The sequence below is a fragment of the Penicillium rubens genome, assembly GCF_028828025.1.
Source record: "Penicillium rubens strain IBT 27055 chromosome Unknown utg000003l_segment0_segment0, whole genome shotgun sequence".
Taxonomy (NCBI): Eukaryota; Fungi; Ascomycota; class Eurotiomycetes; order Eurotiales; family Aspergillaceae; genus Penicillium; species Penicillium rubens.
Genome location: NW_026890601.1, coordinates 7,204,071 through 7,217,573, shown reverse-complemented (window position 1 = coordinate 7,217,573; position 13,503 = coordinate 7,204,071). Strand labels below are relative to the sequence as shown.

Sequence of the window (13,503 nt, the reverse complement as noted above, 5' to 3'; positions counted from 1 at the left end):
GGACTGCCGGAGTTCTGTCTTCCCAAAGCCTATGAATATACTTAGATGAATAGGTCCCCTAATCTTCTCCATTTCTTTGGGATATAATATTGTTTGAATCGATCATCTTACGCCCCGACGAAAGTCCATGCTTGTTGAAGATATATCAAAAGCCAAATGATTTCATTCTGGGAACATAACTATAGAAGAGAAAATGAATAAATAGAAGCGTGTTGAACGCCTCAGAGGCAGCAATTCAAGGCCGACCTGATGTTGAACCAGTCAGGCCCACATTCCAAATCACTTCATTTCCACGCTCGCATTCGCACTCATTGATAGAGGCGTAAGAGTAGCCAAACCCGCCCGCGTCTCAGCATCCTCCAGAGTAAGAGTTGCGTTCTTTCCGCTCCCAATGCCCAACGACCGCTTCACAGCCTTCCAGCTCTCAACACACAAGAGGTAGACACACGTACAACCGAGAACCACTCCCCATTCCCAGGTGATAGCATGATGTTTGAAGACCAGTTGGTTAACAACTGGAAGATAAATAACCGGGAACGCAATGACGAAGCCAGCCATGACCGCCCAGAAGAGGAAGCGGTTTTTCCAGAGGGTGGAGAAAACCGAGAAGGTCTTGGGATTTCGGATTGGATCCATGTTGAATAGGGAACGAGAAAAGTGCTTCACTTCCCACGCTGTAACGAGGAGGAGGAACGTGAGTGTCGCGTACGTTGTGGCGCGAGCGCGGAAGACTGCGTCGCAGCTTGGATTGTATTCCTCGTTACATCCATCGCCTAAAGACGACGTCCCCGATCCGGCGGCGTATATCACGCAGACAAATGACACGAGGCAAAGTGTGCCCATGAATGTTCCATAAATCATCTTATCCACGATGAGCTCACGGGTAAAAACCCCTATACGTAGGTCGTGTGGTGGCCTGTACATGATATCTGGCTGGGCCTCTTCAAGTCCAAGACCGACGGCCAAGAATGAAGACGTAACGAGATTCGCCCATAAGATCTCCAGTGGAGACAGAGGGAAGACTGAGTCGCCTCCCTTATCTTTAAAAGCAAGAGCGATCAGCAGCAGGATGACTTGTGCGATGTTCGAAATGAGCAGATGCATGAGGAACTAAAGTTGATGTCAGTAAGCCAAAGTAAATATTTACGGGGAGATATTCACCTTCTGAATGTTATCAAAGAGTCGTCGACCCTCTTCAACCGCTTTGACAATAGAAGAGAAGTTGTCATCCGTCAACACCATATCGGCAGCCTCCTTGGCAACATCACTACCATTTTTGCCCATAGCAATACCAACATCAGCCCTTTTAAGAGCAGGTGAATCATTGACACCATCTCCCGTCATGACACAAAACGCGTGACGGCGATGCATGGCATCGACCATCCGAACCTTGGTAGCAGGGCTGCAGCGTGCGATGACAAGAGGCAGTTCCTCAATCGCGTCAATTTCCGCATCGGTCAACTTGTCGAATTCATCCGCAGCCATTACCAGTCTTCCGGATTTGACAACTGCTGCGACACGGTCAAGTATACCGACTTCCGACGCAATCGCTGTCGCTGTCTTGATGTGGTCACCAGTGAGCATGTGCACTGTGATCCCTGCCATTTGGCATTTGCGTACGGCCGCGGCTGTTTCGACTCGCGGGGGATCATAGAGCCCTACAAGACCCCCAAATTGCAGGCTTGATTCAGCAGAGCTTCGCGGGGAGATTTGAGATTCATCGTCGGCTGGGGTTGTTTTATATGCGACGCATAGAACGCGAAGTCCTTCGCCCGCCATCCGATCGGCTGTGTCTCGTATGGTTTGCTTTTCTGTTTCAGCAATACTGAGGTGGGGTATAACGGTCTCCGGGGCGCCCTTGGTATACACTTCTTTGATCCTGTCCCGTGAATTGTCATAGACAACGGTCATCTTCTTGATTGCGGAATCAAATGAATACTCTGTATGCAATTGGAGTTGCCTTTTCTTCATCACAGAGTCTTTTCCAAAATGAAAGCGCAAAGCCAGAACATGAAGAGCAATTTCCGTTGGTTCACCCACAGCGCTCCATACTTGATTGTCGTGGTGGACAGCGGAAAGATTGCAGAGAGCAAGTGCTCGTAGGAAGGTATGCAGAGCGAGATTTTCTTCGATGGGTTGGTGGGAGCTCCAGTCAATCTCATCTAGTTGGACAAGACCACTGGTCGGATCCAACGGATCTGTAGTCTGGCTCACTGTCAAGGTCCCAGCACCGGGGATCCATGCAGAGCGGGCTATCATCTTTCCCTGGGTCAAGGTCCCTGTCTTGTCAGAACATATGTTTGTGACGCCGCCGACTGCCTCAAGACATTGGAGTTTTCGGACGATTACATTTCCCCTAGCCATTGCTTTTGTACCCACGGCTATTGTGATGGTGAGGACGGCAATCAACGATTCTGGGATGACAGCGACGGCAACACAGATTCCGTATATGAGCACCTCGCCCTGAACGTCCCATTTATTGACCGAAAAGACAATAATGGCGAGAAGAACTGCCAGTGCGAAAAGCAGTAGAGCAAATTTACTCAGCTTCACTTGCAATGGCGTACCAACCAAACCCAACACATTCATGAAGAATGCCTTCACCCGTTTCCCAGCCTTAACAAGACGGCTCGAGTCCCCAAGATTGGGCTGTGTCTGTAGTAGTTGTGCAATCTTCCCAACTTCTGTGTTCATTCCCGTTGCGGTGACTATTCCCATTGCACGACCTTGTGTAGTGCTGCAGCCAGAATAAGCCATGTTGGTTCGGTCGCCGATCGGTATATCAGACAATAATAGGGTTAGATGAGGGGTTTTGAGGACGGGGAGGGATTCTCCCGTTAGAAGTGCTTCATCCATTGAAGCATTCATGCCATCAAACAAGCGCAGGTCGGCAGGGACAATATCTCCAACTGTTAGCTGGACTATGTCGCCAACAACCAACGACTCCGCCTTGACAGAGGCAGTGCGACCCTCTCGGATGGCCTTGCATATTGGAGCGGAGAGACGGTGTAGCGAAAGAATTGTCTTTTCGGCGCGATAGTCTTGCACGAAGCTAGGGGACAAGTTTTAGCCTAAGTAGTGCATATGGGTAGACTCCAAATACTCACCCCACAACTATATTCAAAAGGATCACAGCCGTAATGACACCTCCCTCAATGTAATCATCGATTCCAAAGGACAGGGCCATAGTGATCAGAAGAACCTTGTTCTGTGTCAGCTATGTTTGGTGGCATTGATAGATCTATGTTTAACGTACTAGTGTCAGACTGTTGGACACCTGTCTTAGCAGTATCCCCCAGACGGAGACACCCTCCATTTCACGCACGGTATTCGGACCATCGCGCTCGAGGCGGGAGGCCGCTTCGGTGCTGGAGAGTCCATTTCTAAGGCGTATGTTAATAAGGAGTCTGACTATATTCGGGTACACCAGACATTGACGCACCGGAGATCTGTGTGGAGGAGAGATGCGAGCTCAGATGGGTCAATAAGATGGGCGTTCTGGCCGGGCCCTTCTTTACTTGCTTGGGGCTCCAAGGACGTAGGGCTATCGGGCGTATACGAGATAGACTTTTTGTCGGTATCGCCGGGCTTAGTACATAGTCGGTTTGTCACATCGGGTTGAGGGTGGGTTTCCGTAAAAGGACATATAGGAGGCTCTGTCGATTCCTCGACATCGGGAGTTATCTCTATGCCCATTCAATAAGATTGGAAAATAAAGCGGTGGAAATAAGTTATATGGCCTGTAAATCCCCCGATGGATATCCGTCAAGCTTGGTAAGGAAAAAGTATATTCGCACTAGGGAGGGGAAGTGGAAGTAGCAAGATGAAGGAATGACCTAGAAACGGAATTTGTATGCGAGAAGTATCCATGCACATCAAAAGCACATGGTCACTTACTTCCAACCAGAAGAGGGGGTTATCCAGGCTGTGAGGGGCGGCCCTAATCACATCCTGAAGCTACGATGTCATTGGGGCGACCCATTCACGGAAATGCTAGGCTCCTCTGAGCTCTCGTGGGAATTTCAAAGATCCTGGTCTGTTGTCCAGTTAAATCATGGGACTCCAAGCTCCTTGCATTGGGATTGGTGGCGTCCCAGTCCGGGCTTGAAGCCACAATGCTCTTGGCTTCTCGGCAGTCGTGGCGTGCTATTCCTGGACTAAGGCTGACGGCCCATCGGAATCCTAGTGATGCCCTCTCGTACTTTGACTGTTGGGATCTCTGCTCAGGTCATAGGTTACGAGCCGAATACCTGATAACAAAAATGCCCTATTTGCTGTGGTTCTGGTTCTTTGAAGGCCACGGCTGCATCTTCCTGTTTGAGCATAGCCGCCTTGCCAATTTCTCGGCTATTGAATAGGCGGCATTCCAAGAGCTCGGCATCTTGGGTCTGACACGTCTACTTTCGCTGCGACCCATATAACAGTGAGACTGGTCACGGCCAGAGCGGTCAGGGTACACTGTAAGTGCCATGCCCCAAGTCAGGTTGAAATCGGGGATAGCAGGTTTGGTAGGCATTGCCTACTATGCACAGAGTACAGAGTAGACACGGTAAATAGTAGCAATGGTAGGAACCATTGAAAGAAGCTACCAATGGCAAGTTGTACTTGATACCGCAGAAGTATATGAGGGACCGGCAACAAACAAGGTACCCAGTACAAGCCCAGCTAAGGCGGCCAATCAAAGAGCGGCCCGCACATGAAAAATCGCTGCGGGAGACAACTTTGCTCCTCACAACTTTTCGAACACTTGAAGAAGCTTCCCAATTTCTATCTTTCTATCGCGAATATGGTCGGTCCGATAGCATCCCTCTCACAATTAAATCGTGCCGACGGTTCAGCGTCATACAAATGCCCGGCCACCGGTTACAGCATCTTGGGCGCAGTCAACGCGCCCATTGAGCTCCCAGCACGCCGTGACGCATTGAAACCCGAAGAAGCCACTGTGGAGGTCTTTGTCAAACCTGGTACGACAACTGCCGGCGTCGGTGAAAGATATGTCGAAGGAATCCTTTGGTCTGTGCTAGGCAAAATTGTCCTTGGACGGGAGAAGGGCTTCCCCCGCCGCGGCGTGGTCCTCACCCTAGCTATTGTCGGAGGAGAGAACGTGGAACGTGGTGACTCAGTGAGTATCTCAGAACCTCTTTTATTCCTACTACTTTGATGTGCCAGGCTAATCTATCTAGTACCTTACTATTCTCCCCGCTCTCCTCCATGCTGGCTTGCTCGCTATGGTATCCGCCTCCGTTCCTCTGTCCATGACCTTCTCCGCAACCCTCCTCGGTGTAACCAAGTCTGGTGATATTGTGCGAGACCCATCCCCGACTGCCGCCAAGGCTGCAGTGTCCCTCCATGTTTTTGCCGTCTCCTCGAAGAACCACCTCTTGCTCAACGAAAGCGAGGGTCGGTTTGACTTTGATACCTGGGAACTTGTCCGAGAGCGCGCGCTCTCCATTTGTCAGGGCGAGACAGCCGCTAGCGCTGATGGCGACGTTAGTATGGGCGAAGGCACTGCCAGCGCCAGTTTGAGCGGTTTCATCCGGGAGACCGTGGAGGACCAGGTCTACAGCGACTATGCCTACAATTTGGACTCTATCTGAGACAGACTGCGCCCACGGCAAATTTGCGGAGAGTTAGTGAGACGCGATAAAATAGGACAGGTCGATCGGTCAACCCCTGGTCCCCTTCTCTTGTGCACATGACTTCCCTGAAGCACTCGCTATATCTCCCCCTCGACTAGGGATACGACGGTGCCACAAAAGCAGTTGATCGAGTACTACGTCCGGTCAAGGCACCGTCACCTGATTGCCGCTGCATGTACAACATGCTTCATTCAGCTGCCACAAACGGCAGCCTTGCTGCAATATGAGGCTTGTTTGGGGTTCCCCGACTGTTGGATTCCGGACGGCCCCCGTCAGCTTTTGATGTTTTGGCCCAATCTTGCCAAGTGATTTAGCGCTGGGCAGTTGGAACTGCACTCCCTAGCAGGCGCTAGAATGGCCCACTTCGAGTTAGGGTTAGAGGGATACATGTTTTACCGACATTCTGGCAATGACTGCACAAAGTAACACGGAGCATGGACTATCCAAAACAAATACCACCTATCATTGCCTATAAGCACTATAACTATCGTAATCATTCTAATCATAATTCTAATATATGTCTGATATGACAGTGTAGACGTCATTTATCTGAGCGCACTGCGCGAGTGTACGCATTTGGCGATGACTAGCCTGGTCAGACTCACCTGGGCACCAATTATGGAATTTTCTGGGGAATCTCGCCAAAACGTGAGAATCCGATGTAAATAATCCCCATAATCTCCTAATTTAGTGGGATTCTCGAGGTCCGTGGTCGGTCATCCTCCTAAAAAAGGAAGCTCTTTCTTTTTGGTGTATCCTTGTCAATTCTTGCCAATCTTTACCCTACCAATCCACTCTCGATTTTATCCGCATCCTTGTCGACATATCAGAAAAAAAGGAGAAAGGATCCCCCCCCCCCAAAGCCAAAAAGGGTTGTGGAACACGCTAGAATCAACATCAACTGGGTCCACGACTGACGGGGGACACAGCTGCGATCTCAAGACTTCGGATCCGCAATCCCCGTTACATCCGAGCACTTTCCTGATTACTCTTATTTACCCGCCTAAGCCGATGGCTTCCAGCCGTGATCACCTACGGTCTGACACCCTTCGTCTCTCTACAGGAACCCCATCTCACCCCTCTCTATCTCCGTCTACCAAAGCCCCACCCCCAACAACCGCGGCGCTCCTCCCCGATCATGTCCTCAGCATAGAACCCTCGACTCAGGACAATCGCCAGGATCTCCCTCGAGGAGCCAACAGCGTGCTGCCTACACAAATCCCAGAGTCAGCTCAAGAGGAGGCAGGCTTATCGCTGCCTTCCCCAGCACTGCGGCAGTTTCGCCGGAGGTCGATTAATCGGCGATCGAAGAAAGCGTTGTCGACCGACTGCATACCACGACAGACAATTTTGAAAGCCCTGGCATCCCGGACTCCGATCCTCACGAATAACACCGATATTTCGGCGAGTTCTTTGTCGAGTATGCTCGCGAATAAATCCACCCAGGCTTCCCCGCCTTCCGACCTCGGACAACGGCGGGGGAGCAATGCCTCCTCCCACAACCTCTCTACCGCACTCTCCAATCTTCAATTGAGCGGGTATCTCGATCGATCACCTGCCACGGCACGTTTAATACTGCAATCGCCATGTTATTTCCATCAACGCTTCGATGATGCTGTCAACATAAAAAAGGTGTTGGAGGAAATCGCCGACGACGAGTGGCTGTCACATTCGCGACTAGTTCAGACGGCAACTGGAGTTCGTGAGGTGTCGAAGCAATTACAGCGACGACCTATCAAACGGGCGGTGCGAAATGTGATGATTGTCACCAAGGCACGTGATAACAGCCTGGTGCACTTGACGCGGGAAGTTGCTGAGTGGCTGCTTTCGACCTCGAGGTACGGAAATGAATTAGGAGTCAATGTCTATGTAGATGCGAAGCTGCGGAATTCGAAACGGTTTGATGCTCCGGGGCTATTGCAAAAAGACCCGATGTTTGCACAAATGTTGCATTTTTGGACACCAGATCTGTGCTGGACATCGCCAGATAAATTTGATTTGGTGCTGACGCTTGGTGGTGATGGCACCGTTCTTTTCACATCCTGGCTCTTTCAGCGCGTGGTTCCGCCAGTGCTCTGCTTTTCGCTGGGAAGCCTGGGCTTCCTTACGAACTTCGAGTTCTCCGACTACAAATCACAGCTTAATGCAGTTATGGGCGAGGTGGGCATGCGAGTCAATCTGCGCATGCGGTTCACATGTACCGTATATCGGAAAGACCGGAGCAAGGGAGCAGAGGTGGGCGCTGTCGAGGAGGGCGAGCAATTCGAAGTATTGAATGAGCTCGTCATCGACCGCGGCCCGTCTCCCTATGTGTCGAATCTGGAGCTCTACGCCGACGACGAGTTGCTTACCGTCGTCCAAGCGGACGGCTGTATCTTCTCCACCCCGACTGGTTCCACGGCATACTCTCTATCCGCCGGCGGCTCTCTTATGCACCCATCCATCCCAGGCATCCTCCTCACCCCAATATGCCCACATACCCTCTCCTTCCGCCCAATGGTCCTCTCAGATTCCCACCTTCTCCGTATTGCAGTCCCTAAATCCTCCCGATCCACCGCCTACTGCTCGTTCGACGGTAAAGGCCGCGTCGAACTCCGCCAAGGCGACTACGTCACCGTCGAAGCTAGCCAGTACCCATTCCCGACAGTCGTCTCTAACAACAACGAATGGTTTACAAGCGTCCAGCGAGCTCTGCGGTGGAACACCCGCGGCGCGGTCCAGAAAAGCTGGGACGGTGGCGATGCCGACGCGGATACAAACAGTGATCCCAATGAAGACGAGCAGTGGGACATCGATATGGACACCCCTCTGACTGGTACAGATAGCGGTATCGGTCCCAGTGAGGATGGGGATGCTCTGTCGCCCAATCCCATGCGTCGGCAAATGAGTTTGCTCAATATGTGATGTTCTTGTGCATGTTAGCGATTTTCGATTCCCTTTTGTGCTCTATACCTTTTTTAACGTCTGGGTCTCGGTGTTTTCATGTTTTCGTTCCCCAAACCCAGCGTGATGAGCTTCGCTCGGTGTTTGGTTTGCATTGTACCTATTTTTTTTTTTTTTTTTCCGACACAGCTCGAGCAGGGAAGCATCTGCAATACTGTTCTTGGATATTGTGTCAATAGATTATAACATGTTGCCTCTATAGCATGAATAGAAAGGCTCGAAGGGCCAATTACGATTTGTGTCGGGGCATACTGCCATCACATCTAGATCTTGAATGCCGTGGTTTGATCTAGACTGACGAGAATAACCCTAGGTTTGCTCGTTCTGTTTCTACGCTTCGTTGGATCATGGAGAGCATAAGAGAGGTATGGGCCGTCATTTCCCCCAAGGTCGGTATTGACACGGATTTATTATATACATACGAAACTGTGGAGGGGGACCAATGTGATGTCCAGGACGCCTTTCAGCTCTCACCCGATCTCGACAGCTCAGATACGCTCTGTTCAATAGGCGTCTCGTTTGGGAGTATCTGGGGCCCGGGGCTTGATCCGAAAACCAGCTTCCTATGCCAACGATCCCAGCTCCATAATCGAGTCCAATGAAGGCAGCTTGAAAGAAAGCTCGTCGCGCAGCGGACGTTCCCCCCATATCCGAAACAGGAGAAGTATGGTGAGACTTGGGACACGCAGTTACATCGAACAAGCTTTCTTGTTCTCTCCATCCAAGCCGCGGTGTGATCGAAACCCCGTTGGCTCCACGGCGATATAGAACAAGGAAAAGGACGTATTATAAATCCTTATCCCTCAACCCAATCCCCGCCGCTACAGAAGTATTAGAATTAGGGAAATAATTCCCGATCTCACTCTTCAAGAAACAATTACCCCCCTGTCCACCCTCAAAGGAAGCCGTCAAATTCGCAGAATACACGACTCCCTTACAATCCTGGCTGTTTAAATCATCCTTATTCCAGTCGGAACATCGACGAATGCAGGCCTTCAACGTATACTCGGTTTCAGTGCTCAAATCTCGCACTTTTCCGCCGCCGGACGCCGCGTCCGCGCCTCTTGGCCAGTCAACACCACACAGCAATCTATATGTCGACCCATCAGAACCGCGCTCTGTTGTCCGGTTCGATCGTGGACATGGGTTGCCTGCGAGGCCTACTGTTCCTGATGTAACATGGCCGGAGGACGTGGTAGATGCCGTGTCTGTCGAGGGAGATGTAGAAGTGGGCGGGTTACTTGGCTCGGCGCTGTTATCACTGCTATAACATGCCATGTTAGGGCTGATATAACCGGGTGAAAAAGGGAGCCTTGGACGGAGTTCACGTACGGAGTTGTTTTCTTCGAAACTGTACTTCCCACTCCACCACCAACAGCAGCCCCAGTGACCACAATCGCGACGATTACTATCAACACCCAGAAGACCGTGGAAGACAGGCCGCATATCCTCTTGCGCGGAGGTTTCGTCTCGGCCGAACCATCTTCGATTATGCCAGGATTTGCACCTGTCGGTCCGGAAACGTAGTGTAAACCCGCAGTATCCCTCTGGACTTCTTTCTCCGTGTGAGGGACTACTTCAAGTCCGCTGTCATATTTGTATTGCTCCGGAGCCACCTCAAGTCCGCTGTCGTATTTCCCAGCCTTGTGCTGCTCCGGCACAACCTCAAGCCCATCCATCTTTCTGGATTGGAACCAGGGTAGACGAAGCGTAGTCAATCGCGCTGGAACAGGAAAGGAAGACCTTAGCTGGGGTGAAACAACGAGAGGAAGATCAGCGCGATTGTGCAGTAAAGGGTCCCCTCGTATTAACGGGCGATCGCTTACTCCTTAACAATCTACAGGATTCATCACTGGATAAGGGGGTTTAGTCTAGCTTTAAGTGTTGCTGTACCGAAAGGGCTATTGATAGTCTTTTTGGTCTCTCGAGTCTGACTCCATTTGTTTTCCTATTGTCAAATCAAAGTCTGCTTTTTCAGTGCTCATCTCGTATAGCCCGTTTCATTTGCTTGGACCCTTTGGCCCCCGGCTGAGCCCCGGATTTGAGCCAATGAGGTGTCCTAGCCTCCCGTGTGGGCTATGCTAGATTGTGAATTGGGCGGATTAAGTATCTTTTGTATAGTAATTCTATACAAAAGGTACATATGTACTGCATAATGCTGACTTCCAACCTTGGAAGGCTGGCCCAGGTGCTCACGGAGCATTGAAAGACAAGTTGATCAGTCTACCTAGGTCGGATTCAATTCATACGGGGGTCAAGTTCTATATAAAGTAAGTGGTGACACCAGTTTCGGAATGTACTGTAGCTTTTCTAGCTGGACATTATAACATTCAATGTTTACATGTAATCATGAAGGGAAGTAGACGGGTAAAAATCCGTGCATTTTTGTAATCTCGTCTTACCAGAACCACCAGATGCGATTCCCTTGATGACCTGTTCGCTTCAATAAAAAAGAGCCATGCAGTAAGGCAGAGGAGACTCTTTCAGGTATATGACGTCATTGGCATCAACATCCAACACTTCTGTCTATTCATGTTTCTTCTCGATATCCTTTCTTTTTTCTAATGGCTATTAGAGAGAAACTGCACAGATCGATATAATATCCATCTTTTGCTCGTCATGCACATCGCAATCGCCGGTGGCACTAGTCCAACACTAGGTTTCTCAATTGTCTCGGCTCTTCTCGCCACGGATGGTCGCTATACCCCAGTCATTCTATCAAGGGAAACTACGATCTCGAAAAAGCAGAGCCTTGCTCAAAATGAAGTTGAAGTGCGATACGTGGACTATCATTCACAGACTTCTTTGGTCACTGCGTTGAAGGGCATAGACACAGTAATCAGTGTTTTGCTCATCCCAGGCCCCGAATGGGTGACCGTGCAGCTCAACCTCCTTCATGCAGCAGAAGCTGCAGGCTGCCGTCGCTTTGCCCCATCTGAATTTGCCCTCACTTCCTCGGCCCACTCGATGGTCGACGTACTCGATGCCAAGAATAAGGTCTGGGAAGTTGTTCAAACGTCGGTAAATCAACATCGAATCGATGCCGCTCGTTTTCCATGCGGGATGTTCATGAACTATCTCGGCATCGGATGCCCTGATTCGGGCAGACGTAAAGATGCCTTGGCTGGGTTCCAAGAAGGACCGTTTCTCGTCCACTTCGAGAACCCTGAGTCGCCTTGGATTGAAGTTCCTCTCCGGTCAGATCAAACATTTCCGAGACTCACTATGACCGACATTCATGATATCGGTCGATTTATTGTTGCCGCTCTGGACATCACTGAGCCATGGGCGGGTCGAGAGCTCGGAATGGTGGGGGATACTCTGAGCTTCGGAGATCTGATCAGCATTTGCCAAAAATATGTTGAGCGCCCCATAGAGATCCGACCCTTGACAGAATCTGCCCTTCAGACAAAACTTTTGACCATTCCACAGAGCGAAATTATCGCCCGAATGGAATGTCAATTGGCAATCGTCTGCGCTAGGGACATGTCTGTGGTACCGCCCACGCTTAATGAGCTCTCTTCAGTGCAACCCATGACCGTTGCCGAATACATGCGGCGGTACTGGGGACCAGAGAGGTATCAAAGTTAATACGTGATCAAGACATATGGAGCCTTTTGGTTGATATTGCTTGTCTCTCGGTCTTGCATTAAAGTCACTATAGTTCTTGAAACTGGATTCAGGCAATCACTGTCAACGTGCCTCTCATTCTGACTACTAATGCTAATAAAACCATTAAGCGAGTGGAGGAATGGCGACCGAATAATTACGGACGGAACCAGTATGCAGTATGCGCTTTCGCCGCCAGCAATATTCTTACACGAGCTTATACACAGAGTGAATAGGGCGAGTAAGTTGACATCCTCGAGTTTGGTATAAGTGAGATCAGATTCGCTAATCCGCTTTTCCAAACAGAGCACATCAACTTCACTAATCCCAATAACTAAAAATGCAAAACCGCATATGGTGCCGTGTTGACAGGGTATCTGGCAATAGAGGTTCCTAATGATTCGGCCAATCACGCAGACAATTATATATGGTTTGCGACCACTATGTGGCTCCCCCAGTATGACTGGCCCCGGGTTACTACGGATGAATGAACTTCCGGAGGTACTCGTCGTCGTTCTATCTCGGCTGCCCTCCTGAAAACACAAGATTCGGAGACACGTGGCGTATATTTACCCGATCTCGAGGTGGCCGATGATAATGGCTTTCTGTGATCAATCTACATAGCTCGCTGTGGCAGATATTCAGTCTACTAAAATATGTGGACAGTTGAGCGTATTGGTTTCTGTACAGTTCATATCGTTACATTTTGATACATCTAATGGCTCTAATTTATTGCAAGAATATAGTGTTCAATCTCAGGGGTGCTCACAATCCGCCACTAGTATGGTTTAATCTCCTCAAACTTAGCGTGCCGGGACTGGTATCCGACCGTTCTAAGGGATTTTAACTAGTCGATAAGTAAAATCAGGGCTGGTTCCCTTTCCCCATTCTACTTCTTGTCTAATACTATATTAGAGTTGCGTTGTATCTTACGTATGATAATCCATACCGACCTAGGTAGGTACCTACATATGTAGTTATGTAGTCTCTAGGATTTCCACGGGACATGCAAATGTAATTTGGCGACACCCGTCAAATTTATAAACCTTGATAATAACCTTCCAATCGGTCTGAATCGCGTGCTGACATCTACTCAGTACGCATGTTGTAAACAATATGAGCGTGGCTCAACTTTCAACCTCGTTGGTAAAGAATGCAGCTATATTATAAGACTAGTACATTGTTCTACTTCGTATCGGTCTACTTAACTAGATTACTACTAGTTAGACCCAGGTTATAGAAGTGAAACCTTAAAGCGCCACAGTAATTTCTTACTTCAAGCACGCCTAAGATTTCCTATTAAGGCTGACAG

At 49.7% G+C, this 13,503-nt stretch overlaps 5 protein-coding genes across 5 annotated transcripts; 3 read left to right on the top strand and 2 right to left on the bottom strand.

The window, feature by feature from the left end:
* Window positions 1–279: 279 nt before the first annotated feature.
* On the bottom strand, window positions 280–3,696 carry N7525_008997 (putative potassium/sodium P-type ATPase; the record flags this gene model as incomplete). Its single annotated transcript, XM_061214572.1, has 5 exons — window positions 280–1,110; window positions 1,162–3,052; window positions 3,108–3,208; window positions 3,257–3,383; window positions 3,443–3,696. 5 exons carry the CDS (start codon window positions 3,694–3,696, stop codon window positions 280–282), a joined length of 3,204 nt encoding a protein of 1,067 aa, XP_061069003.1.
* A 1,000-nt stretch (window positions 3,697–4,696) lies between these two features.
* N7525_008996 (putative exosome complex subunit Rrp46) lies at window positions 4,697–5,597 on the top strand (the record flags this gene model as incomplete). The annotated part of the gene is made up of 2 exons (XM_002563064.2): window positions 4,697–5,122; window positions 5,184–5,597. 2 exons carry the CDS (start codon window positions 4,697–4,699, stop codon window positions 5,595–5,597), a joined length of 840 nt encoding a protein of 279 aa, XP_002563110.2.
* Window positions 5,598–6,650: 1,053 nt separating this feature from the next.
* N7525_008995 (putative NAD+ kinase Utr1) lies at window positions 6,651–8,543 on the top strand (the record flags this gene model as incomplete). Its single annotated transcript, XM_061214571.1, has 1 exon — window positions 6,651–8,543. The coding sequence occupies one exon, from the start codon at window positions 6,651–6,653 to the stop codon at window positions 8,541–8,543; it is 1,893 nt and encodes a 630-aa protein (XP_061069002.1).
* An 825-nt stretch (window positions 8,544–9,368) lies between these two features.
* Window positions 9,369–10,261, bottom strand: N7525_008994 (uncharacterized protein; the record flags this gene model as incomplete). The annotated part of the gene is made up of 2 exons (XM_061214570.1): window positions 9,369–9,846; window positions 9,915–10,261. 2 exons carry the CDS (start codon window positions 10,259–10,261, stop codon window positions 9,369–9,371), a joined length of 825 nt encoding a protein of 274 aa, XP_061069001.1.
* Window positions 10,262–11,201: 940 nt separating this feature from the next.
* On the top strand, window positions 11,202–12,173 carry N7525_008993 (aromatic alcohol reductase; the record flags this gene model as incomplete). The annotated part of the gene is made up of 1 exon (XM_002563061.1): window positions 11,202–12,173. The coding sequence occupies one exon, from the start codon at window positions 11,202–11,204 to the stop codon at window positions 12,171–12,173; it is 972 nt and encodes a 323-aa protein (XP_002563107.1).
* Window positions 12,174–13,503: the final 1,330 nt, after the last annotated feature.